This window comes from Phoca vitulina, unplaced genomic scaffold (assembly GCF_004348235.1).
Source record: "Phoca vitulina isolate PV1807 unplaced genomic scaffold, GSC_HSeal_1.0 scaffold15, whole genome shotgun sequence".
NCBI lineage: Eukaryota > Metazoa > Chordata > Mammalia > Carnivora > Phocidae > Phoca > Phoca vitulina.
This window is the reverse complement of record NW_022589718.1, coordinates 34,055,417-34,082,996: the sequence shown is the minus strand read 5'-3', so window position 1 is coordinate 34,082,996 and position 27,580 is coordinate 34,055,417. Positions and strand designations below refer to the sequence as shown.

The 27,580-nt window shown below is 52.0% G+C and overlaps 1 protein-coding gene across 1 annotated transcript; it reads right to left on the bottom strand.

Moving 5' to 3' along the window:
* Positions 1–1,062: 1,062 nt before the first annotated feature.
* XKR5 (XK related 5) lies at positions 1,063–27,257 on the bottom strand. Its single transcript, XM_032413239.1, is given in 17 exon segments — positions 1,063–1,221; positions 7,796–7,860; positions 7,863–7,980; positions 7,982–8,049; positions 8,052–8,251; positions 8,253–8,547; positions 8,550–8,672; positions 10,728–10,839; positions 16,544–16,611; positions 16,614–16,712; positions 18,215–18,288; positions 18,290–18,344; positions 18,347–18,421; positions 19,407–19,591; positions 25,324–25,355; positions 25,357–25,511; positions 27,200–27,257. Coding segments are annotated over 17 exon segments (1,941 nt in total).
* Between the last annotated feature and the right edge of the window lie 323 nt (positions 27,258–27,580).

Here is a 27,580-nt window from a genome sequence, read left to right as displayed (position 1 = left end):
CACTTGACTAAAAGCATTTTGGGTCTTACCCTACTTGGTTCGACACACAATCCTAATATGCAGGCTGTTACTGTCACCCTTGCTTTAGAGAGAGGGACACTTTAGGCAGAAAGGTGGAGTCACTGACCTCACAAGGAAGGGAGCAGGGATTCAAACCCAGGGAGGCTGACTGAATGTGGATGCACTAACCACCAGACTAGCCTTCCATGGAGAGGCCCCCTGGCCCCCAAGGAGGGTGGTGTGACTCCTGAGGGCCTTTCAAGATTGTATTCTACTCACCTGGGATTCTCTTCAAACAATCCACAGGTTCCAACCTCACACTGGCAAAGCACCTGTAATGAGTGAACGGAACCTATTCGTGATGTGCAGCATCTGATCTGCGCAAGCCTACACGGGAGACGGACCCTCTGGCTCCCCTGTGCTTGTCTTCTGCTGGGCTCCAGTACCCAAGAGCTGGACCGCTGTTTCCAGCACCAGGCACTTACAGGTGCTTGAGTAAATGTTTTGATAAGAATTTAGTTTTGGTCCATCGTTGAGAAGAGAGCATAATTAAGAAGTTTTTTTTTTTGTTTTTTTTTTTAAATAGACTATTTTTTAGAGCAGTTTTAGATTCACAGCAAAATTGAGGGGACAGTACAGAGATTTCCCACGTCCCCCCACCCTGACACACGCACTGCTTCTCTCACTATCCACATCCCCCCAGATGGTGCAGCGTTACAAATGATGAACCTACACCCACCCATCATTATCAGCCAGAGCCCATAGTCGACATTAGGGTCACTCTTGGTGGTGTGCATTCTATGGGTTTAGACAAATGTATAATGACATGTATCCACCCTACAGTGGAATATTTTCACCGCCCTAAAAATTCCTCTCTGCTCTGCCCATTACTCCCTCCCCACCCAACTCCTGGCAAGCACTGATCTGAGTGTCTCCATACTTTTGCCTTTTCTACAATGTCATGTACTTGGAATCATACAGTGTGTAGGCTTTTAAGACTGTCTTCTTTCACTTAGTGATATGCTCTTAAGGTTCCTCCATGACTTCTCATGGCTTCCTAGGTCATTTCTCTTTAATACTAACTAATATTCCATCGTCTAAGAAGGGCATAATTCTCATCTTATAGAAATGAAAAGCACTCTCTAGATCCATGGAATTCGGACTGAACGGGGGATCCACAAACACCATTGCATTGCTGGCACATTCTAGAATTCGATGTCCCTGAAGAGACACAGAAAAGGACTTTTTCTTCCTTAATGGCAACAGTAATGATCCCCGTAATAAAAATCAGCCCGATGGGCCCTGTCATCCGAAATGCAGACTAGGTATTATGCATGCCGGGTCTCAAGAATGAGCTTCACGGGTAAGACGCTGGATATTTCACAAATGCCGACTTCAGATTTAAGGGCACTGGCTACTGAAATTGGAAATTCGTCATATTCCTTTAATGGGAAATGGATAACCGCATTTGAACACCTAACGATCTCAATAAACCTTAAGCACACGATTTCAGCCAGGATAGGGCATCAGCTTGCTGAGAAAAGACAGAAGGCACTGCGTGTGCCGAGCCCTCACATGCCCGCGGTGCAGGCCCCGCGGGGTGTTTGCGTGTGTGACTGAGGGTTACACAAGCTTACCCTTAGGAGGATGCTGGATGGAGAACTAGGCAGGAGACCGGGGGCTCCGGGCGCCGCTGAGGGGCAACAGCGCCACCTGCTGGGCCCGCGCGGCCCTGCGAGCGCGGGAGGGCGAGCGCGCCTGCGCAGGGGGCCCAGAGGCCGACTTCAGGCACGGGGAGGGATGCTCCGCTCTGCCCGGGGCTGGGAGTTAGGCCAGATTACAACGGCATTAGGCCTTAGAGTAAAACGTGAGTGTGAAGTGTGCTTCACTCATAATATCCGCCCGCTCAAATAGCCCCCGTGGAATGTCTCTGTCAGCAATGCCAGCCAGGCCCGTCACCACACAGTACATTAACCGCTCCGCGCTGGTGGTTCCTGCACAGAACTTGTCGTTCCGGCGAAATATGATCATGAATTAAGTGAGAGAAGAAGGCATTTGGCCGTTTATTTCAAACCCAAGTCGAAACTAAGCCAGACTGAGCTTTTAGCTGACAAGTATTTAAAACAAAGGACTCAAAGTCCTGCAAGTTTTTATAACTTTACAAAATTCCACTTGGACCCTTGTCCACCTGACTCCCTTACTCAGATTAATCACGTTACTTCCTGACCTCTGGGGAGAACTATGTATTGACCTCCAAATTCTTGAGACATTTGAGCATGGGAAGTGGGGTCCGAGTATGTAAGTAAAGCTTTATCGCTCACTTTATAGTGGTTGCCATTTAAAGCAAACAGCTAGACTCGATTCCCTTCCCGATTCCCAGATCTTCTGGAGATAAGAGGGAACACATGGATCTGACACTTTGGGGATTCCCATTGTGTGTGCTGGTCCTTTCATCAGGGCTACTTTATCATCCTGTGAGCACACAAGGCCTGAGAAGTCTCTGACCCACCCTTTAACCATGGATGAGTTTTTGGCTCTTATGCCAAACAAGGTCACAAGGCCAAAGCAAGATGCCCCCAAACATTTCTATGGCTTTGGAGCAATTACTGTGAAACTTTTTAGTGCAAACAAGCTTAACTCTTCATCAGGATCCAGTATGCATTTGCTTTGGGACAAGTCAATCTCCAGGACAGGGGGTGGAGGCCTCCCAGTTTCTGTGGCCTCAGGAAACAGTGGACCCCTAGACGCACAGGATGTCTGTGAGATGGCGACTCTTTAGAGGTCATCAGCATGAGGGATGGAAAGGAAGAGAAGGCTCCTGTCACTTGGGCAAGGCAGTTCACCAAGTGCCTTGGTGGGCATGAGTAAAAATCCTATAACCTAGCCACACCGATGTATAGTACTCCTTCCTTACAGGAGAGGAAACTGAGGCTCAGGAAGGTGGACTGGTTTATGGACAGTCAGGGAATCAGCTAGAGAAAGAGTCCAGAGAGAGCCCAGGTTGAATCTCCCACACGGTCTCCCCCTCACGCTGCTTCCCTCAAGGCACAGAAAGCCCAAAGCTCACATCTGTGGTTGACTAAACTTCAGGTATAAGAAAAAAGAAAGAAGAAGAAGAAGGGAAGAAGAAGAAGAAGAAGAAGGAGAAGGAGAAGGAGAAGGAGAAGGAGAAGGAGAAGGAGAAGGAGAAGAAGAAGAAGAAGAAGAAGAAGAAGAAGAAGAAGAAGAAGAAGAAGAAAGAAGAAGAAGAAGAAGAAAGAAGAAAGAAGAAGAAGGAGAAGGAGAGGAAGAAGAAAATCTCTGTTCTCTTATCAAACATTCCATCTTTTAAAGTAAGGTAAAGACAAAGTGTTGCCTTTAAATGCAGAATTATCAGGTCCAAATGACATCCTTAATTGACCTTGGTTGGTTGCTGTTTGTGTTTTCTTAGTTTCAGTTTAAAGAACTAAGAACAAAAGTCCATATTGTTTATTCCGTTCCCAGCCTCATCTTCTCCTCTTTTCTTCCTCCCCCACCCCCAGCCTTGCCAATTTGTAAACAAATCAGAAAATCCCCAATGGGCTGAAAACCTGTCCATAGTTTACTCCAGCTGGAAAGAATTGTGCTCCACCAAGATTCAGACCCCGTTTATAATGGAAACCCTGACGGGCAATGTTGTGATTATAGTCTTGCCATAATGAATGTATCTGTGTGGTCAAAGTCACGGATTTTTCCATGGTATTTTTCCATGGAAGATTTCCTCCCTGAGAGATGTTAACTTAAAATCTGGATTATAGCTTTGACTTTAGAGCAGGATCTCTCCTGGCATCGATATAGCTTGAAGTTAGTTATTATATTGACTTTGGTAGGCCTGATTGGCAAGGGGGATATTAGTCAAATTGATTTTTTGCAAGATTGACGAGGGTAGGGGATAAGGATCTGGTGGTATAGAAATTTATGTCAGGAAACTTGTACACTTTCCCAGATTTTTAATCAGGGAGTATGTTCTCTCCTCTCTGAGCTGGTGGCTACATAAAAGGACAAAAAGTGAATAGGGCTGACAGATATTAGGGTGACCAGTCATCCCAATTGGCCTGGGACTATTTGGTGTTAGCCCTAAAATCTTGCATCCCAGAAAACCCTCCAGCCTCAGGCAAACCAGGATAGTTGGTCACCCTAAATAGTATGGAAAATTGAATTAAATTGAGGAGAGCAGGAAAGTAATAGCCTTATTTCAAAGAATAACCAGACTGAGGTTTAAAGTAAAATCCTTCCTTGATGCTTAAAATACTTAAGTATAACAGCATTTAGCTTGAGAATGTATTCAGGAAACAGCTCAAAAAGAATGTACAAATCTTATGGTTGGTGCAGCAGAATATAATGTGAAAAACCGAACAAACCACTATTCTAGCTAACAATTTCAGAGGTTAACCTCTCTTCTGCTCTTTTGGAGGCATAAGCAGAACAAGGCATCGTGTGGGGGTTTGGGTCCCCCCCAGGAGGCTGCAACCAAGGGTCCCACCACCTCGAGTGTTTCCACGGCATCTTGGCTGTGCTCTAAACACTTCTTCTCTCTGCTAGAACAAGAAAAGGATGCAGGAGAGAAGGAAGTCAGAGGCCCATGAGGGGAGCCGGGCTCCCCTACCTGAGCCCCCACATAATGTCCCACCCAAGGGTCTCCCTTTCTGGTCTCAGGTTGTTCTGTTTGCCTTTCCGAGGGCTGCAAAAGCCACCCTTAGGACTGGTACACTGCCTGAGGTGAAGAGAAAGAAAGGAATACAGAATCCAAACTAAGGCAGACATGGCCAACACCAGAGCCAAAAACATTGGTCCAGGGAGCCCCGGACAAGCCTGTAGAGTGTTGAGAGGAAATGGATATCAGCCCCCCTTTTTGACGTCTAACAAGATATGTCAGGACATGAATATTGAACCTATCTCTGGAGTCATAAACGCCGAGGCTTTGGAGTATGTCTAATATCTCTTTCTGGATTTGTAAATTCAGAGCCTTGTTAGATGTGCGTTAACTTGGCCACGAAGTCCAGGACCCGGGGCTGGAGAAACGGGGCACGAGGGAAGCGGCCTGCGGGGCTGGACTCTTCCCCCACTCCACGGAAGGTGGGCTTGGCCACATGACTCGTTGAGGCCACAGAGCGTGGCAGGACGGGCAGTGTGGCCTGAATTTCCAGCCGCCGCATCCACTGCTCTTTTCCCCGGGATGGAGAGTGCATGGCGCTCTGACTGGCAGCCCGACGCCGAGCCCCGAGGAGGACCCGCAGACCCCCGAGGGGAATGTAAGTGCTCCTTGCTAGATGCCACTGTTGTGTTTGTTTCGCATCCAAAGCTCACACAGGCCCCTGCTTTTAACAAGGGAACTTCACCTCATCTCACCGATCTGATTCTGTTTCAGTCGTATGGCCCCACACCTGTCATAAAGCAGCTGTGACAAGGTGGTCACAAGGGCTCTTTGTTCTAGGCTCCCTGCTGATGTCATGGGAGCGCAGAAGACAGAGAACTTCCATTCTCATTTTTCTGCTTTTTTAAAATCAAGGTATAACTGATACACATTATGTTCGTTTCAGGTGTACATCCTAACGATTTGATGTTTGTATATATTGAAAAATGATCACATCTGTCACCACATAGTTACAATTGTTTTTGTGCTTCTTAATAGAAGTACCTGCCCCTTTATCAGAGTTCCGATTACCCCATGGGAGCCGAAGAGCAGCTGTCTTGTTCTTAAAAGATCAGAGTCTTCTCCAAAAAGGCAGGAGGTCTGTAACAGTTTTATAAACACCCGCTTCCAAAACGGCTTGTTCGGGGGGCTCCTGGCTGGCTCAGATGGTGGAGCGTGCCGCTCTTGATCTCGGGGTCTTGAGTTTGAGCCCCACGTTGGGTGTGCGATTACTTCAAAAAGTAAAATAATAAAAAACAAATACAAAATGGCTATTCAGAAGCATTGCTTATGGAAGTACAATCCTTGGTCATCCAGGGCAAACCTAGAAATTCAATTCCACTTACCGGGTATTGACTGAGCGCTTGCCATGAGCTGCCCATGGGCTTACTTACTTCCCAGGGCAAACAGCTGAAGCAGAGAGCCGGCTGCAAGCAGCATACATTCGCTGTAGAAACATAGGCATCGACCCTTATTTCCCACAGGTTCTGGAGAGCCCAGGGTTCCCTGCTTTTTAGAAACAGCAGTGAAGGTAGTATTTGTCTGGTCTGTAGTGTTTAAGGATACTGGTAGTCAGTCCCTTTCTTGCATCCTCTGTGGCTTCATGGGATAAGAAGGAAGTGAACCAGCCTTAGAGAAATCAAGAAAGCCACATGGGCAGGTGCAACAGCAGACGTAAGATAAATACCCTCGAAGCCAAGGCCACAGGAGCGACACACGTGTTTTGAAGCTCTGGCTGATGGGCACTTACGGAGGTGGTGATGACAATCCAGTAGATCCAGTATATAATGCTGAGCTTAGCAAGCAGCGGTTAAGCTACTCCTAATATTCTAGGGAGGAAAGGAGTAGCCTCTGACGTGTGGGAGCTGGTCTGGTGCCCACATTCCTCCGAGCCCTTTGTCCCACCTCTCACTGAGCTGCCCCCATGGGGTACACTCCCCCTGGCTGCAAAGGGTCACGAACCCAGCTGGTTCAAGTCCAGGTGGCCCCTGGTGCTCTTGACCTGAAGGGCTTTGGCCTTTCCCTCTAATAATGTCATACTTGTGCCCCACACATCCCGAGCACAGAGATGAAGACACGTAGTGTAGAGAAGTGGAACCCTCTGTCCAGTAACCGTTTCTTCAAGGGTGCGAGGGCATTCGGTCCCTGGTGAGCCTTCGGGAGGGTCCTGGCCCAGAGAAGCGCCTTCTACTGTCCTGGGCAGAGTCTCCAGTGCTAGAGCCCACACCTTCCTGACAGAGTATCCCCTTGCTCAGGCTCCCCTGAACTTTCCAACGAGGCCTACTTCCACACTTCTCTCTGCTTTGTCCAGTTTTAGCAAGAATCCTGCTGAGTCGTATTAGCAGAATCCTTCACGCTCAAGGTCTCATCCCCTTCTGTATCTGGTCAAATTCCCCAGGCCCCACCGGCCCCAGGTGAGGTCGGACCACCTGGCCTGCCTTCAGCGCGAACCCTGTTAGGTTGGTTTAGCCAGTCTTTCCCTTACCCCTCAGGCTTCCTCTCGGTACACTTCCGTCCACTGACCCCACTCTGCTCCTTGACCCTCAGTTCCCACTTGTCCATGCTGTATCCGGAATGGAGTCCAGGTGTAGACTTTTCTCTTAACCCCTATTGCGATGGTCCTCGATATCATCTGCTTTTACTGCTTTCGCTTCTGCCCGGCTCTGGTTTGTCTCTGACGCTCCTTCCCCAGGCAGCGGCTGGGGGCTCTTACATGTACCTGTCGTACCGACGTTCAGAGCCGCTGTCTGCCATCTGCCCTTGGCGTCTGTGGCCAGCAACAGGGACAATGACAGTCTGACAGCTCACTGCGAAGTCACACTACACTTCCTCTCTGACGCTTGACTCTTGTCCCTGAACCCAGAGGTGTTTGGGAAAGCTAGAGCGGACCGCCCGCGGACAGCGCCCAGCCCTCCACGTGGGCTCTGCCTTCTGCTCCTGTGGTTTCTGACCGCACTTCTTTAACCAGCTCTGAAGGAAGGCTTCCAGAGACGTTGGAAACGCTTGTCCACCAAGAACCCGTTTTAGGGGAAAGCTGAGATCACAAGTAGCGTCTCACATGGAACGGAGGAGGGAGAACAGTAATGAAGTGTGGGGTCAGCGGTGGAGAGGAGCCACCTGACTCCAAGTCGCTGGCCGGCTGACCTGCGGGAAGGAGGGCTGTGTATTCAGCAAAATACTAAGGCCTAGGATCGGGCTGATGTCGGCTTGGTGGCAGGGAAGGGCCGCATGGCCGGCTGAGGGGAGGACTCTGCCCTCCTCCCAGAGTGGGATGTCTGCGGAGTTGCCTGCCTGCCTTCCTGAGGTGAGGCTGGGGTCCCCTCGGCCGCCCGTGGCACTGAAGTACAGCATGGAGCTCTCCTGTCCTTCCCCTCCTCTCCGCCCACCCGCACCCCTCCTCCTTCCTTCGGGCTGTGCTCCCTCCATGCGGCTGACTGCTTCTGGGCAGGAGCTGGGTCATGGCTGTCACTGGCAAAAGGGACCAAACTGGAGGTTTCCAACAGGTCCGCTTCTGAGTTCAGGACACCTTGAAACTCAGAGCCTTTCTCTGAGGACAGGGGGTCCTGAGGTGACAGTGGGAGCTCTTGCTGGGGAAACAGCTCTCTGCTGGGTGTAGTGCTGGTTCAGCCCCCACGAAGGGGGACGAAAGCAGCCAGGACTGTCTTCTCCAAAGGCTGCACTGATCTTAGACCCATTTCCTGTTTCTAGGGCAAGTTTCACCCACAGCCAGTGATGATGACTGAGGAAACAATCCTCCAGAGCAGTCTGGCTTCCCAGCCCAGCCTCTGGGGGTCCCCACGGTGGGCCGGGGGCCTTCCCCAGACCAGCGAACTCATGACTTTTCTCCTGGCGTGTGCCTGGGCTCTCTGGCCTCTCCCCAGCTGGAGCCGGGGCCCGGGAGAAGTTTCTGTCTCTGCTTTATCAACCCCTGGATGCCACACGACTCCTGGACGGACGCAGCCCTGCCAGATGCCTGTGGGTCCAGGGTGTAGTGGTCTGTGACGAGTTAGCGAGACACTGCCTGAGAAAGAAGCAGAAAAAGAAGAGCACAAGGTTATGTTCCTTGAAGTCCTGCATCTTCCCCGTGGTCTGAGAACCCCAGACTCTGGAATTCCGAGTAGGGGAATATAATTGGGATCCCAAACAGGACTGTTGTTGGAGTATCAGAGCTGGATACTCTGGCGGAAGTTAAGGAGGCTTCAGCTTCCACAAGCTGCAAATGTTTCTAAACGGAAAAACGTAATAACAAAGTTTAATCCTATCGATACTATGACTTCTTTCTCTAGGGCAGCTCTAACTGAGCACTCCAGGTGTGTGTGTGCGTGCACGCAACTATGCATGTGTTTCTCTGTGTGTGTGATGTCCAGTAGAAAGGCTCATTTTACTTTCAAATAACTGGATCAAATGCTCAGAATGCAACCATCCACACACCAGCGGATGGACTCCAAAACTAGGGGAGGCGGAGGCACGGAATAACCTCAAACACAAGACCCAAGTAAAGGTTAAACATATCCATCAAAAACCCCATCTCAAGGAATTTCCATGCGAAGCAACAACACTTCCTTTGTGCATAAACATCTTAATCACGTTGTTGTCAGTTTAATTTATTTTGATCAGAAGTGTTGACTACGGCAATAATTTCTTTAACAGAGCATTCCAGTAACCTCCCACGTTATTTCCAGTTTCCTGTTGTACTAGATCAAGTGCCTGGTTTCAAGGCGCTCGTTATAAACAGCAAGAAACCTGAAGTAGAAGCCGGGGGGAAGCGCCTGAGGGGCTGGCAGACTGCGGTGCGGGGGAGCTGGGGGGCCAACCAATGACCCCTTGGATCCTCTCCGACTACTTCCGGGGGATGAGGCGTGGGGGGTCACAAAGTGGGCCTCCAGCGGGGGAGTGGAGACAGCATTCCTGTGGGATGAGTGGTGGCTCTGTGGTGAGCATCCCTCAAGCCGCTTCTACACATTATTCGGAATTCTCACAATGATGTCACCCATCTTTGATAATGAGCCACCCAAGGTCAAAAAGGGGAACTAGCCCCCCTCCTCAGGCAAGTCCAAAGTACATGCATTTAATGAGTGACCTTTCCATGGGGCCACAGCATTCATAAGGTTCTGGGTTGCAAACCCAATCTGGCATGCAGTAGGTACTCAATAAATGTTGGTCAGGGGAGCTCAAGACGTCAGCCAGAGCCGTGTGCTTCAGAGCTTGTATGCCTTTGCCGACAGCTCACCCACCATCTTCCTGCTGAGGACTCCCTCCAGGGCCACTGGGGAATCAGGGGTTTGGGCAGCTCCAGAAAGAGGGGGAGAAGGATCAGCAGCTGGGTCTGTCTGAGCCCCTCAGGCTGGGAGCTGACCCTTGCCCCCCGCTCCCCGCTCACCATGCGCTGGGTCACTGAGAATGAAAACATCTTTCCTCCCCCCTCCCTCCCACTTTTATTTTATTTCCCAAGTGTAGGGAGGAACGCCCTCTCAAGCTTACATTCATCTGTTAAGCCAAGTTAACACAGTGGGCATGGCGCACTCGGAGTCATTCATTCATAAAGCCAAGCTAATGAACTAAAACTGCCAGGCATTGTCCCAGATGCCAGATTGGAGCGGGGTGTGAATCCCAGCTCCACCACCTACAGAATGTCTGATCTTTTGGGACATTACCTGACTTGCTCTGTGCCACCTTCCTCGGCTCTGAATTGGGGGTAATTCAGCATCCACGTCCCGGGGTTCTTGTTGGTAAATAGCACATGGTGTCATGTCTGGGGGTCCTTGCTCTGCTCCCCCCGTGCTAGGATGCTGAGCGGGGAGGGACAGGGAAGACTCATGTTTAACCCCAGCCAGAACCCCAGGGAGGAGGCCCCGCCCATGAGTCCTTACGGATAGAAGTGGACAGTTTGGGTCCAGATTTGCTTGGGTTCTACTTCTGATGCCCTGGTGGGGACCATCGGCAGTCCAGTGAGCTCCACCCCTTGCTCTCCACCTACCTGCTCCTGAGCAGATTCCTGCTCTTAGAGTTAGGGCATCTTAAAGAAACAAGTTGGGGTTGGGGAGGGAGGGAACAATAAGGCAGCGTTGGGCCTTACCAATCAGAAATCCGGACAAGACTCCAGCTCCAGTCCACAGGGTGGTCTGGGAGGCCCCCTGGAGAAAGGCAGTAGACAACAGCAAAAGGAGGATGTTCTCTAGCAGCATAATCTACAGGACCAAAAGGAGAGTCCCCACCCCTAGTCAGGTGCACATGGCCTCAGGGACACTCCCAGCCTAAATTCTGCAGCAGTATCCTTCAGTGTTGGAGGCTTTGTCCTCAATGCCCAGCGGGGTGCCCACGGCTGACTGGGCCCCCCTAGAAGCAGGGTCAAGGTCTGAAAGAGCTTCTCTGGCAAAGGGGGATTCTCCTGGTTCTCAGTGCAGTTTATTAAAATATCTGCAGAATCATAAATGCACAGGGAATAGAAGGGCATAGTCCACGTGGCTATGGTGGTTCCCTTTGCTGAGTCAGGCAGGGCTGACAGAGGAGACTTTTATTTCCAACTTTATACATTTCATATTCTCATGTGAACTGTACACGTGTCTTAGTTTTATGATGCAATAATTCAAAGTATCTGCAGGGCTCACAGTGCCACTGAATTCCAGTAAACTAGTGTCCCAAACTTTTATAACAACTTTAGTATACTTTAGTATTGCTTTGTCGATTATATGCCTCTTTAAAGGTAAATTTGGCCTGTGGCCTGGTAACAGCACTCCTGATGGCTGAACATGGGGCCTTCCTCCATGGTCCAAAATGGCGGCAGCTTCTATAGAAGGCTCTTTGTACCCCTCACCCAGGCGGGCTTCTTAACTTTGGTTTCCAGTTTGTTTGTTTGTTTGTTTGTTTGTTTGTTTTTAAGATTTTATTTATTTATTTGAGAGAGAGAGAGCGGGGTGGAGAGGGAGAGAGAATCTGAAGCAGACTCCATGCTGAGTGCAGGGCCTGATGGGGGGCTCGATCCCACAACCGCAAGATCGTGACCCAAGCCGAAACCCAAGAGTCCGACACTAACGTGTGGAGCCACCCAGGTGCCCCTGGTTTCTAGTTTTTATATATAAAAATATATTTCTTAGGATAAGTAAACAAATTGGACATAATTAGAAGATGGTATATTTAAATACCGTGTATGAGGTAATACTGTTGGGCCAAAAGTCTTAGAAAGCTTTGCCATGGTCATTCATGGGCACCATTTTAACTCCAGAAAAGTAAAATAAGGAGGGAATTGAAAGCGTTATGAAGAGCTACTTAACAATCCTGAGAACGCCCACTCTCCCCAGGCCTTCGGGCTCTGGGCGGCACTGTTTGAAAGGTCCAGCAGGTATTATTTCGGGACTCAATGCCACAAAACTTGGAATTCCTCTCTCTCCTTAAATTAACTGCATCTCATCAGCTATCTGGTCCTGCTGAGTCAAATTCTTAAGTTTGTCTCAAATCCATCGCGTTTTTCCTGTCCTCACAGCCATTTTCATGGCAGTTCTGATCCTATTGCTTCCTGTCTGAGTCCTGTGGTTTCCTGTCTTCATTCCCTGTTCACGGTCTCTCCTCCACACCACTGCCCGGTGATCTGTTTCACCTGCAGATCAGACCTTGTCATCCCTCCCTCACACACCTGGAAGTAGCCCCATCTCACCTGAGGGGCATCAAAACCCCACCCCTTGACAATGCGGGCAATCCTGTTTACAGTGCATCCCCAGTCTTCCTTTGCAGAGTCACCTTCCAACCCACACTCCCACAGTGACTGTGCCGGCTACCGGGATGGGCCAACCTGCCTGGGCTAAGGGATGCCCGGGCGCTGGGAGAACGTTATTTTGGAGTGTGTCTGTGAGGGTTTCCAGAAGAGGTTAGCACTTGAATCAGTAGACTGAGTAAAGGACCTGACCCTTACCCCCTCACCAGGGCAGGCAGGCCTCGTCCAATCTGTGGAGGGTCTGAATAAAACAAAAAAGTGGAGAAAGGGCAATTCTCTCTTTTCTTGAGCTGAGACATCCATCTTCTCCTTTCCTTGGACATCCGAGCTCCTAGTTCTCAGTCTTTTGGACTCGGACTGAATTACACCACATTCTCCTGGTTCTCCCACTTGCAGAAGGCATACCGTGGCCTACCTCAGCCTCCAAAATTGTGTGCGCCAATTCCCATAAATCTCCTCTCACGCATGTCTCTACAGCCTATCGGTTCTGTTTCCCTGGGGAACCTTGACTGACACCACACCACCACCAACAAAGACTCTCTCCTTGACCAAACCTGACTCAGATCAGCCTCTCGAAGCCCTCTTCTTGCCTCGGCCTTAAGCCTGGCCTATACAAACTGCAGACATGTAGTACAAACGCCTTTGTAGACCACCCCTCCCCCCACACACATTAAGAGACTTGAACAAACACTCCCATAGCTCCTAACAACTCAAGGCTGCCTCCCTAGGGTGATGAGCTGGCCCCAGTTCAGTTTCGGCCTAAGAAAGCTAACACTGCCAGGAAGATTTATTCTCTGTTCCAGCCAAAATCTGCTGAAAGGCAGAGAGGCCGTGAACCCCCTCTTAGATGAGTTACTTTGGAAAGCTTGCATGTACAAATCCCCGTCTCTGCGTCTCTGAGGTGTAACTCCTCTGCCACCCAGAACTGCCTCCTCAAGGACAAGCGAGCTGTCTCTCTGAAGCACCAACGCTCAAGAACACCCTCCCAGCCCAGGGGTGGGAGGGCAGCCTGCTCTAACTTGCATGAACACTGCCCCCGGTCATGTGAGAAGTGAGCTCCTCCTCCCGATAAACGCAGATGGCAGAGTCACCTTAACCACCCCCTTTCCCGCTGTTGATAAGTTTCCATCTCCCTGACCCTGCTCAAACGTCCGAGGTCCCCCCCAGTCCATGCCCCCATCCTCCCTTAAAAATGCCCAGCCACCGCCCCACAAACTGAGATTGAGGTCAGTTCTTCGCTGTTGCGACGGACTTAATAAACTCTGTTTCATCACCTTTAACCAGTAGTCTGGCTCTGCTCGTCTGATGCCACCCACGCTCCTTTCCCGCAGGCTCCCTGACACTCCGTCTTGTTTCTGCAGCTTTGCCTGAAGTGGCCCCTCCCCCCCCCCCCTTTTTCTTCCGGCCGGGCTCATCCCCCAAGACCAGCTCGAATGCCCCCTTTTTAAAGCCTTCTCGGACGCTCTCTGTCGGCCTCTCGTATTCCTGCGGGGTGGTCTCCGTCACAGAGCTTGCGTTCGTGGGTCTGTGTCTTTGGGGCCCCTGAGGCTCCACCTGCCCACACGCCGGCCCCTGAGTCCACTTGCACACACGGAGGAAGCTGTATGTGCGCGCTTAAGTGAGTGAGCTGGCAACAGGTGGAAGACATCAAACCCGGCTTTGCAGGGCATTCACAAATCATCCAGAGGCCGGCCGCCTCCTCTGGAAGGGAAGGGAAGGCGAGGCGTTCTCAGTTAGGCTGGCCATCAGCACCACCTGACCCTGCTTCCAAAACACCGATTCCAGGGTCCCCCTCAGACCTGTTGGGCCTGAATCCCTGGCGAGGCCCCTGAGTGCCTCCGACAGCCAGCCAGGCTGAGAAGTGGGGGCACGGAGGCCCCGAGGCCCTCCCAGCTCAAACGCTCTCAGCTCCACCGCCCAGCCGTGTGGCTTGCTGGTTATAGCGGGGCTCGTAGCATCAGACCAGCTGGATCTGAATACCGCCTCTGTCTGCCCAGACGCCTGACTTTCCATGCCTCAGTTTCTGTACCTGTAAAATGGGTTTCGTCTCATTGAGTGCTGTGAGAAGTAAGACAGTTAATGAGCTTAGAACAGTGTCTGGTGCATGATGATCCTGCCCCAAATGTTAGCAATTACTAATGATTCTGTTGTTACTCCCAGGACCTGAAGACGAGAACAAGAGGTCATAGGAGAGTAGGAAAAAGTTCTAGCACAGAACCGACAAAACTACAAATGCTTCATACTTCTGTTGAGTGAATCAATGAAAGAGGAAGTCCAGAAGTTCCTGCTTTGACCTTGGGGGCACGGTTTCCATTATTTAAGCAGAGCCATTAACCATTAAAAAACAGAGCTACTCCAAGCCCCCAGGCCCATCCTCCTTAGAAAGTGATTTCTAAGTACTCTGTGGTCTTTTGGCTTTTGGAACAACAACAACAACTTTCTCTTTGCCAACAAAACACGATTTACCCCAAAGGAGTCACTTTCTCTCTGGGTCAGGGCTCATGTGTCTTCCAGGGAAGGTGCCCGCTGGGGAGGGGCGAGGTCCATGACAGGACAGCGTGGCAGGCCTGCCATTTATGGGGTGTTGGCAAGAGGCTTGGACCAGACACCCAGGGATCAGGGCCCGGCCTGGGCAACATCGCCGGCCGGCTGGTGACCCTGGACGTGGCAGGTCACCTCCGTGAGTGGAGTCCCCGGCTCCGATGAGCACGCTCAGCACCCCATTAGGCCGAGCGGAGCCTGAAGGAGTCTGTAAGTCACCCGGGCGAGGGCCGTACGGCACGCCTGCACTCCGGTGCGGTCCACTTTCTCTCCTTCCCACTTACCTGCTCTGACCTCTGGGTTCTCGTGACCGAGTGAGCGGCTGGGAAGGACAGAGTTTTGTTTCCCTTCCTCCCTTAACAGCCTCTCAGACTCCTGGGGATGGGACAGTGACAGACGGCAAATGGAAACCCTCTCCGCGTGTCCCTCCAGCTCCTCAGGCACGCTGGCAGGGGGACACCCTGCTCTGCAAACGCTAACTCCCTTTTATTTGCGTGCGCAGAGTGGGCTGGAAGCTGCTGCTCCCCCAAGCGGGGCCGGACCCTGCGTGTTCCTCGTCCTCCCGCACAGCAAGGTGGGCACGCTTACTCCTGGTTCTCAGACGTGGAAATCGAGGCTTGCGGAGGCTCCATAACGTGTCCAACACGAGCATCCTCACGGTCTGTGGGCCCCATGGCCTGTGGTTGATCAGCCATTTGGGGCTCTCCTAAAAGCAGGAGGTGACCACGCCCCCTTCTCTCCTGGACAGGAGCTGCCCCTCCTGCCCCTTCCATTTGCTCATGGCTCCGTCCTGCAGGGTCTGCTCCCCTGAAAGTCTCTTCCCCCACTCATCATCAATAATGGCCATGAGGCGCTGGTTCTTGTGCGCCAAGTTACTTATTTACTCTTCACAGGGGACCCCGGGAAGTAGGTGGATCTTATATAATCGTCACAGCAACACCAAGAGGCCTTGTTCTCAATGTGTGATGAAAAAACAGGTGTGGAGCGTTCCAGTCCCTAGTCGAGTGGGCTGGTAACAGTGAAGGGCGAGCCACAGTCCCAAAGCAAGCTGCCTGATCCCAAAATCTGTGCTCTGCAGTGCCGGCTACCTTTTCTCTCCCCCGCTCTTGGCAACGCAGCTTGGCTTCCACCTTCTGGTCCAAAGCATCTCTGGTCATCCTGGCAGGAAGTGATCCTCACCGTCCTTGTGAGTTCAGGCAATCTTATCTCCTAGGATTTACCCACATTCTGCCTTGTTGTTTGGTTATCTGGGTATGGAGTTTATCCCCCTACTGGACTAGAAGAAGCCTGAAGACAGGCCTCCTGTCACCTTCGTGCCTCCTGCACAGTCTAGGGCCATGCCTGGAACCCAGTAATGATGGAGTTGATGAACAAGGACACCGTGTATGTGACTAAACATAGCTGAGCTGTGATGCTAGCTATCAGACGTAAAGAGTGTCTACAAAACACAGTTCTTGCTACGGTGACCACCGTGCAAACAACTGGACGTCCCGGTACCATTTTCAGAGCTTGTCATCTCTGTTCAAGATAATAGCTCCTTTTAGAAGCTTTCCTAAGACTAAGCTGTTCCTTCTTACATAGCTGTGTGTGTACATAGAAAATGAGCACATTTAGGATTAAAGAAAGCCATCATCCCCACTTGCCATGTAAAACATGGCCATCCAATGTCAGGAAGGGCTGTCCCAGAAGTTGAGGTAGCAGAGGATGTACCCGGCCCCACGAGCAGGTCGAACAGCTTCCAGTGGCAGATGCTGTCCACGATGTCACTCCTCTGTGCCACCAGCCAGAAGGTCATCACCAGCCCGTGGGCACCTGGAGGGAGGCAGGCCGAGAACGTCAGCGTCCAGGAGGGGCGGGGGCAGGGCAGGGACACGGAACCCGGGGCCTCGGAGCTGTCCTCTCTGCACTGACCACACCTGACTCGGCATCCAGTGATTCGACAGGAAACCCACACCTTTTATCTTTGCCCGCATTGTCTCACTGGATCCTCACAATGGGTAGTGAACTGATCTGGGGATGAAAAGACAGAGACTAGCTTCAGTAACATCTTGCAAACATCACTTCCTGATGCCCTTTGAGTTCAGGAGGTGTTGAAGGAGGCAGTTAGGAACCCCCCGTCTCCCTATGTTTTTAGTCACTGCTTCAAGAGCCGCAAGCCTCCACGTCCAAAGAGAAGAGCTATATGTGATCCAGCTGTAATTTCTAGTCCCACATTTTAAGATGGATAATACCTAACTGAAGTTGGAGCAGAATTTTTTTAAATGAATAAAACAGTTAATCTTTCTTTAGGAGCACAATTTCTTTAAAAAAATTTCTCCTTTCTGCTAACACGTGTATTAAGGCTCAAGTCTAAATATTTCTCAATGCCTCCTATTCCCTAAAACGTGAGTACACTGTTCCTTGTTGCCGAGTGTATTTGCTGATGTCCAGAAGAGATACCTCTCCTTGGCAGGGACACCCAGGACCCCTGCAGGACTCCTGCAGGGTCACGCAGACCCTGTGGCCACCACTCTCATCTGCGTGCGTCTAGACCGAGGGCTGGGGGCGGGGCTTGGCTCAGTGCAGGTGCCCTATTGGAAACAGAGAAGAGGTCCAAAAGCCAGCATTCAGAAGAAATGGAGGGCTTTCAGAAGCTGTGCGCGACATCAAAGTATGTACTGTCTATTTTGTATCAGGTCGGGACAGGCAGGACCCTAGGCCTGTTTGTCTACAGAAGAGATTTCAGCCCGTGATACAGAACACGGTCTGTGTCGTGTATCGTGAGCACAATTGCAGCTGTGCTCTGGACTTGGCCGGTCGTCGGGGCTGGGCTCCCTAAGCTAAGGGAGTGTGTCTGCAAAGAGAAGCACCCTACGCTCCTCCCCTCCCTGGACGCTCACGGGGGATGGAGTCCGTTCCTCCACGCTCTGACTCCGGACTGGCCGTGACTACTTGGACATGGAGAATACAGCAGAATCCACGCTGGCCCAGGGCCAGGCCAGTTTTAAGAGGACTGACAGCTTCTGTTTGCTTTCTCTCAGAATTCCCAGCTGCCGTGTCCACAGCCCCAGCTGCTCTGTTGAGGAGAAAGTGGGCGCCCCGGGGTGCCAGGCATGTGAGCAAAGACGCCGTCTATACGGCCAGCCCAGTGAAGCCTCCTTATGGATCCAGACACCCGCCGTCCTACTGCACCCACCTGAGATCCCCCACCCCTGGCAAGAACCCCCCAGGTGCCCAGCGAGCCCCCCAGAACCAAGGCTGATGGTCGTAGATGGTGATTCTAAGGCATCAAGGTCTGGGGTGCTTTGTTACACAGCCACTGACAGTCTGCTTACCTCCAGAAACCAAAGCCCAGACGTGGTAAGCTCTGAAGAAGAGAACCAGGCTCAGGACACGGACCCCCTACATGCATCCTCCAGGGCTGCTGGTAGAAGAGGGTGGCCCATGGCGTGAGGAGCTGACCAGCTTCATGAAGCCCACGCAGTAGGCATGGCACACCAGGGCCCAGGCCAGCGTGGACCAGGAGCACAGCGTGCTCACACCTGGAGGGGAAGTGGACAACAGCGGTGTTTGTGGGGCACCTAACCTCTCCATAAAACCTGGCTTCCCCATGGGCATCCCTAACCAAGCACCTGAATGGGTGGATAACACAACTCTGTGTACAGACACGCACGCCTACGCATAGGAAGCAACAAGGATGCGTGGGAGATATTTTCTCTGCATGATGCAGTGGGCGCTCCTCCCCAGCAAGGGAGCGGGGCTCTTCCCTTGTCCGCCCTTTAGGAAAAGTGGCCGTGTCCCTGATCCTCTAAGCCCTCCCGTCGAAGCTCTGTCAATGATGAAGCAGTTAGATGGCCCTGACCATGGTATTCCCTCCCAAATGCACTTTGCTGTTCAAGCCCTAGGAAGGAGGTTTAGGCACAGCAATAAAACAAGAACACAAATTGTGCCGGGCCCCACCATAGGGATGACCAGAAGGATAGTGCTGTCATGACTTTCACGCATTTCATGTAAGCACACATAAATGTGGATGCTCAGAAAAAGAGAGGAGGAGGAGGAGGATGCTGGGAAAGAATCAAGATGTGACCAAGAGAAAACAAGACACAGAGAGCCTTCACTGGAGAAAATGCAGGTGGGACACACATTCACTGGACCAGAGTTGTTCTCAGTCTCCACAAGGCTCTCGGGCTCAGGCCTCTGTCTGCGTCCAGTCAGGCCAGTGACTGAGGACGCAGGAGAAACAGGCGCACAGATCCTACGAAGGAGCCGTGTGGGGTCCCTTCCCAAGGTGTTCCCAGGGTAATGTGACCATCTACAATTTCTACTGTGTGGACTGACCCCCACCAAAGCAGCCAGCCCCAAACAAAAGCCGATTCGAACCATCGTCTTGTGCTGGTGAGTGCGGGCTGCCCTCTTTCTCCCCAACAGGGGAAATCATCGATCGCCAGGATTTACTTACATCAGGCATTCCTTTGTGTTCCCCTTGTGAAGTCAGGCAGTCCGTGCTCGGGGGTGGGCTTTTCTCACCTGGCACAGTATCTGTGAAGTCCAAGGCGAGGAAAACATGCGTCTGGAGCCGCAGGTGGGGCCCCGGCTGCACCAGAGCTTCCAGGAAGGCGGAGGGCAGACAGGTCAGCGTCCTGCAGAGCACCTGGTCTCGGCAGGAGGCTTCCCGCTCTTTCGATAGAGCAGTGGACGCAGCATCCCAATGCCTGAGGAAGAGCAAGGGCCCGGGGTGCAGAGCCAGACTGTGACAGTTTCAACGGGATGCCCCACACCCCTTTTCCTGGCCGATCAGTGACAGACACCCAGCATTCTAGAACAGGCTGCCCTGTCCAGGCATCAGAGGCCCTGAGCTCAGGCCTCAGTCATCAGGTCCAACCCAGATGCGACAGTGGGTGATCCTGCTTTGCAAGGTCGGCCAGAGGCCCGCTCTGCCCACATGTGGGCGGGATCAGGGTGGCGGGATGGGAGCCTGGACCAGACAGGCTTGCTGGGGGCTGCTCTGGGCCCTGCAAGATCTGGCGCTAACCCTGACCTGTGTCTTCCACCCCAGGACTTCTTGGGATGGGAATTAATTGGCTCAACAAATGTGTGCTGCAAGGCATCATGCTGTCCTTGCTTTAGAGCATAAGGAAATGAGAAAACTCTCGTCCTCATTGTCACAGAACGTGGAACTTTGTGTGTCTCTGCAACTGGGGCAGGCACAGGGCAGAACAAGGAAAGAAACGGGGGCTTCCCCGGGGACAAGACAGGGGGCTGGAGCATGACGGGAAGGTGTCACAGTCTGGCTGGGTGACCTTCCTACAGTCGAGACAAAGGAATCAACACGAAAGAAAAGAAGTTCGGAAACATTCCCGTGTCATTGTGTTTCCCATCAACCCATCCTAGGAACTTCTGCCCATGCTCCCGGCTTACGAAAGCTGTCTGGAAGGTGACATGGGTCCCCATCCTTTACCACCTGAAGAGTCATGTAGCAAACGGGAAAACGAAACCACTCCCCAGGCACACACACTGGGGCACTTTGGACTTGGGGTTTTCACACGGCAGTTCTCCTTCGTGCACCCAGGTCCCCCCTCGGTGTCTTCACGAGCAGGAACAGGGGTGATTACTACACCTGCTCACAGCAGGGACAGCTGTGTCCACCAAGGCCGTCTGGGACTGTGAACGTCTGTCTTGTCCAAGTTAAGAAAAATGGGGGAGGGTATCTTAATTTATCTCACCCTGAATCCGAGCAAGATGCATCTTTAAAGTCACCTGAAAAGCTCCCTCCGTAAGGGCCTCCCTAGGACTCTGGCTATGCGGATTACGAGCCTTGCTCTGATCTCTGGCCAACACGTCTGTGGCCAGAGCGGACGGGGGTCCTCTTTGAAACGGGTTTATTCATGGTTCCGAGGGCCCAGGAAAGATGCTTAAGGAAACGTGTTCCTTTTTCATGATTTGGAATCCTGGAGTGAACTGATTTCTTACTGAGTCTTTGAAGCTGTGATCTCTGACACAAGCATGATGTTAAGAAAAAAACCCAACAACAACAACAACAGAAAAGGTCAGGACTGCAAACATCAGGGAGGGTAGCTTTCCTTTCAGTCCCAAATCATCTGTTCTCCCTCTTCCTACCCTCCCTGAAGCCTTCCCTAGGTCAATGTGCATTTTTGTTGGGTTTTGCCACCTGCTGGAGATAGAAGGCATGAAGGAAAGGAAGCAAAGGAAAGACTTTCTCCAGAAGCCCAGGGCTCAGCTGGGGAGAGAAACCATATGCTCATGAAAAGTTTAAGCAGGAAGAAAATCGTGTCAAATCGAGCTGTGGATCGTGGTGGAACGAGTCTGGGGCCCGAGGACAGTGTGGTCAGGGAGGGCTCCCAGCAAAGAAGGGGCGCACACACCTTGGACAGGCAGACGGGAGCAGGGCTGAAGAGAGCACATGTGGGGCCGATGGGGCAGGGAGCGGCCACTGAAATGGTGGGTCCATGCTGGGGACAGTGAGGTAGGGGCCGGACAGCAGGAGCCTCTTCTGGTCTAGCTGGGGTTTAGGTCTCGTTTCTAAGAAATAAAGAGCCGGGGGGAATATAGTCCACCTGGTTTTGTGAATGGGGTGTCTGCGTCCCGTGACAGAGGGAGGAACTCAGGTGATGACATCACTGGAAACTGTTGGGGACACCGGGGTCACAGCTGAGGCAAGGTGGGGGTGGCAGCAGGAAGGGAGAGGACTGGTCACTAGCTCCTGTCAAATTCTGTCCCAGGGGTTGATGCCTCATTCTGGGTCCCCATCGGCTCCCGCCCAGATTTCTGGCTGCTTGCCTGGGCCCTGGTGTCTCCCCACTGTGCCCCATGGTCTCTACCGTCCCCACCACCCTCACCCAGGGCCTCATTGGACTGTGTTATTCCTTGGTTTAAACCTTTCCATTGGGTCTCCAATGCCTGGAGGGTAAAACTCAAACTCCTCCCCCAGTTGCAAGTCCCTGTGTGACCCAGTCTAATCTGTCTCCAGCCACACTCCTCCCATCTAGAAAATTCTCACCCTGCGCTCACACTGCTCACCAAGCACACCGCCTCTGGGAGGTTTTCTGCCTCTGCAGCGGGGGCGGCTGTTTTCCGGCTGCGCCACGCCCCCGTGCCCAGGCTGGTGGCCCCCCCACCCCCCGCACCGCCTCAGCCCTGATGCTTGGGCTCCAGCACCAGGATGGGTTCCCAAACGTGAACTTTAATCACCTGGAGGCCTGTTTAAGTATATTTGCGGGACCCCAGGCCCAGAATTTCTGGTTAAATAGATGCATTTGGAGAATCAGGGAAAGTCTGCTGTGATGTGATGTGGGTCCAGGTGCATCTTGAGGTCTTGCATTTTTAAGGAGTTCCCGGTGGTGATCTGTGGCTGGTCCCCCAGCACGGCAAACACCTTCTCTCTGTTCTTCTGAGTTCCCTGCTTACAGCTGCGTCCCCGGTTAGACCTCAGAGCCCACATCTCCATCACGTGCGTCCAGGCCCTTCTGCCACACACATCTCCAAGCGTGGACAAACGCGCACCCAGCACATTGCACAGTGCAGATGATGGTATAACATTTCTAGTTGCATTAGGAACAAATGCTCCAAGCGGACCCTCGGAAACACAGTAATTAACGTAACTTCGGAATGAAGTTTCTCAGCAAGCTCTGATTTGTCCTAACAGCTTAAGTAAGAAGCCATACGTACCCACTTCATCTAGAACAGTCTATCACAGGCCCACAGCTTGAAGAAAATGCGTACTGCCCTCCATCTTCACGCTTTTTGGTGATGTTGAACCTGAGATAGTGAACAGCTTAAGGTTTTGGGCTATGGCCGATTCTTTTTTTAATCTTTTTTTTTTTTTTTATTGTGATAAAATACAGATAACCTAAAATTTGCCATCTTAACCATTTTAAGTGTACAGTTCAGTGGTATTGATAATTTATTAAATTAACATAATTTAAACCAATGCTACAACAGATTATTAATAATTTGTAGTAATTCATAATGGTGTGCAACCATCCCCACCATCCATCTCCAGAATTCTTTTTATCTTGTAAAACTGACATTCTGCACCCATTAAACATTAACTCCTGAACCCCCCGCATCACTGTTCTACTTTCTGTTGACTAAGAACCTCGTGGTAACTGGATTATACAATATTTGCCCTTGTGGGACTGGCTGATTTTACTTAGCCCAAAGTCCTCAAGATTCATCCATGTTGTAGAATTTCCTTCTTTTTAAAGACTAATTAATACTCCATTGTGTGTATAGGCCACATTTTTCTCATCCATTCATCTGTTGATTTGCTTTGCTTGCTTTGCTTCACATTTTTAGCTATTGTGAATGCTGCTGCTGTGGACATGGATGTATAAGTATCTTTTCCCAACCTTGTTTTCAATTCCTTTAGGTACATACCCAGAAGTGGAATTGCTGGATCACATGGTAATTCTGTTTAACTTTTTGAGGAACCTCCATACTGTTTTCCAGAGTGGCTGCACCCGCTTGCATTCCCACCAACAGTGTAGGAGGGTTCCCCTTTCTCCACATCCTCGCCAACATCTGTTGTTTCTTGTGCTGTTGATTTTAGCCATTCTGACTGGTGTGAAGTGGTATCTCATTGTGGTTTTGATTTGTATTTCCCTGATGCGGAGTGATGCTGAGCATTTTTTCATGTGTCCATTGGCCATTTGTATGTCTTCTTTGGAAAAATGTCTGTTCATGTCTTCTGTCCATTTCTTGATTGGATTCTTTGTTTTTTGGGTGTTGAGTTTGATAAGTTCTTTATAGATTTTGGATACTAGCCCTTTATCTGATAAGACATTTGCAAACACCTCCCATTCTGTAGGTTGTCTTTTGGTTTTGTCGACTGTTTCCTTTGCTGTGCTTTGGGGATGGGGTAACCAGGTGATGGGCATTAAGGAGAGCACTTGATGTGATGAGCAAAGGGTGTTATATGCAACTGAAGAATCACTAAACTCTACCTCTGAAACTAATAATATGAATTAAAAAGAAAACTTAGAGCCAAATTTGTGGCTCACCATGAACAACTGTATGTTTTCACTTTATCCTGTTTTCTCACCTATTGTTCCTCTTCCTGACTTTTCTCATATCTTTTTTTTCCTTTTAAATTATGTTTTTTTTAGTTCCCCTTATTTTTTAAAATAGAAAGAGACATAGCTGACTAGTTGTTCTTCTTGAGGCCTACTTTTCATGACTCTCTTCCCTATCCATCTTAGTGTTAATACATACCAGAAACCCATAGCACCACTTACGAAACTTTGAGGGAGCATGGAGAAGCAAAGAATGTGGGGCCACAGGTGGGCACCAGCAGCATGAATACAGATGCACTCTGGGCCTGACACAGCCCCATCCCTGCAGAAGGCACTGGACTGGATGGGCCTGAGGGTCCTCACACAGCCCCAGAAGGCAGACTTATCGGGCAGTTATTCTGGAAGCTTCTCTCAAGTGACTGGCATTCACTGAACTCTCCTTCTGAGTTATCACATGTTTGGTTATCTGTCCTCAAGGTCACGTACAGGGCACCCCAGCCCTTAATGGGTTTCCTCCTAGGCAGGGCTGAGGGAAGGGGCTGAACATCTCTACTATGGTAGATGGTGCCCAGGAGGGCCTTGAATCCTGAAGGCATAAACCACCAAGAACAGCGAGCAGCAAGCTCAAACTTGCACTGACTTCCTGAACACCCCTCCAGTCCTCGGCCTTTAGGACTTAACACACACGTGAGCTGCATGGCTTCACTGATATAATCACCAGACTTTTCTCCCCTTTTTTTTATTCCTGGCACCTAGGGGATTATGAGGTGGCTAAGAGCTGAAATTTGCCATTTACATAAGCTCACAGGCAGGCCTCTCCTGACACTCCAGGTATCCAAGTACTCCCAGTGAAACCAGTATCTCACCTGCAGAGGGCAACCACAGGTAAGGCTCCTGGGCACCAGGCCCATCGAGGCTGCTTTGTGTATGAAAAAAAAAAAAAAAAAAACCTGGGCCTGGCTCTCAAATGGCTTTGTCCTGAAATAAAGCCTTGAGCCCAATGTCACCAGGCCAGCTCCACGGCCTAGTCTGTGGCTAAATCTATGTCACCTTCTTCAACTAAGGTAGCAGGGGTTTAAATGCAACTGCCTTAAGTGAGGCCCTTTCTACGGCTCCAAAGCCTTGACCAACAAATTAAACAAGAGCAAGACGGAATTTGGCCAAAGACACACACACACACACACAGAGCTTTTGAAGGGTCACAGCTGCCTCTGGAAGGAGCTTCCTGATGTTAGAGACGCTCAAGGAAGTGCAGGCTGGAAGAGGGGATGCCTATCAGAGCAGGGGTTCAAAGTGGTGGCTTTGAGCATCCTTCCAACCTTGAACTTTTATGACCCTAGGATAGAATGCATAGGCTCCTACTGCACTTATGAATCCCTCTCCACGGGTGAAAGGAGGCTGCTTGTTCCTACCGCTTCCACAGGCCAAGCTGAAGGAGCGGGAACTAGTACGGCCAGCAAACAATGACCTTGGTGTCCATCTGCCCAGAACCACAGATCGCTCAGGCCCTGGACCAGGAAGCCAGGTAGTAGCACAGAAAGGGCCAGCCACCCCCAGAGGAGCTGTCCTGGGGTGAAGTCGTAGACCGTGGAGTAGAGGCCTGCGGGATGAAAGAGGAAAGGCGAGACGGTGAGCGCAAGGCTGGAGGGGAGAGTGAGGGCCCCTCCAACCCCGCATCCTCAGCACGGGCAGGGCTCCCTGCTGGACCCAGTCCTGGAGCAGGCACGGCCAGCTCGCATTCTAGACAGGCCTGTGGAGGGATGAAGGTGCCAGGCTCATGGTCACAGAGAGGGGCTTTTGGCTTGCATAGGACAGCACGCACAAAAACTACTTGGCACCTGGTATGTGCATTTAAAAAATGCTAATCCTCCTCTCTGGGGATTTATTTTTTAATTTTTGAGGATACTAGGGTAAAGTAACATAGAGGAAAGGGACAAATCTAGGTGAGGGTCTGTACTCCCAATCAGTGACAATGGGGGGAGGGGGGCTTGTGTCTGTCCAGCACCAGTAGGTGCACAAATTCACTCTAGTCGTTTTATGTGATCATTCCTTGGGTTTTGCAATATTTAAGTTTAAAATGGATTTATGGGCACATAAAGCTGCGAATTGTAGTGGAAACACAGCATTGCCCCGGGGCCAGACAGGAACCCTGCAGGGCTGGACCGAGGGGCCAGGGAATGGACAGGCTCTGTTGGGAATCCCAACCACCTGGGCTTTCTTCTCCCCACCCCCTCTACCCGCCAAGGTAAACCAGGGTTTCCAGCACAAAAAAGTCTTTGGAGGAGTCACCACCCCGCCTAGGCCCAGCAATGCTGAGGCCCCAGTTGGTTCTCCGGTGAGAGGGAGAGTGGGCACAACGTCTGCGGGAGCACCTGGGGTGAATACTGACACGGGGCTCCTGTGTTGCCCGAGGCCAGCCTGTCTGGGCGCTGGACCAGGGAGATTTGGAGCAGACCTCCCTCGCTCCCTCGGCCTCCTCCTGGGTGAAGATCTGGCCCAGGGCGCCACTGAAATCGCGCTGCGGGGAGGCCCCAGTGGGACCCACAGGGACAGTCTTGCAAACTGGACATTCCACCAACCCCGAGGCAGCAAGTTGCCCATAGGGGTAAAGTTGAGAGCCCCCGCCTGCCGGGGGTCCCCAAGTACGTGCGTGCTGGGAGGGGCGCGGGGCCCTGGAGGTCTTGAGGCTGGGGCCTCATTAAACCCCCACCCCTCCCCAGGGACCCCGCTGAGACAGACCCATCAGCAGGGAGCCCGGCGCAAGTGGGCGGAGGCCTCCTCCTCCCCACAGAAAGAGTTACAAGTTCAAAGCAGAAAGGCGCTGAACAGTGTTGCCATCTTGCTGGGCCAGGACGAGCTCCCCCAGCAAGCCGTCTGGCCCAGTCCTGAAGCCCGCAGCGGATTCACAGTCCTCCAGGGCCACGCGGCCGCCTCCCCCGCCGCCGAGACCCCCGGGCAGGCCGGGGCGTGGGGGTGGGGGTGGGGGTGGGGGTGCGCAGCTCGCACCGCGGCCATCGGCTGCGTCCAGGAGGCCTTTCCGGAGCGAAGGGCGGGAATACACGTGCCCAGGCTCCAGGAGAGGACCGTGCCCCCGCGGGGACCCACCGAGGACGGGGAGGGCGGGCGGGGTGCCACCGTGCACGCACGGGCGCGCAGAGCCTAGCGCCGTCCGGGGCAGGCTGCCCTCCGCGGCAGGAGTGGCCCGTGCGTCCCCGGGCGTCCGGATGGGCCGGGGGGCTGGAGGGGTGAGCGGGGCAGGCGCCCAGCCTGGGGCGGCCCGGCACTCACGCGCGCTCTGCTCGGCCGCCAGCAGCGGGGCGCACAGCCCCAGGGCCCCCGGGTGCATCCTCCGCGCCGCCGCCCCCTCCCCTGCCGCCGCCTGGTGGTGGGGAGGCTTCCGGCCCCAGAACCCGCTTCGGGAGCCCTGGGGGCGCCGACTCCCCGCTGGTTTATCCCACGCGGCTAGCCGGGGACAGAGGCAGGGCAGCCCTGAGTCTTCCGGTCCCTAGGTGGCTAAGTACAAATCAGATCAGGCCCCTTGATGTGGGCAGAAGTTTCCTCTGCCGTTCCCCAACCTTATAAGGGGCCCTGGAGAAGTACTGCGTGATGGTTGTGACTACAGGTGGGCTGGTCACGAGGTGGTTAAACTGGTCACTGCCTCTGGAGCCG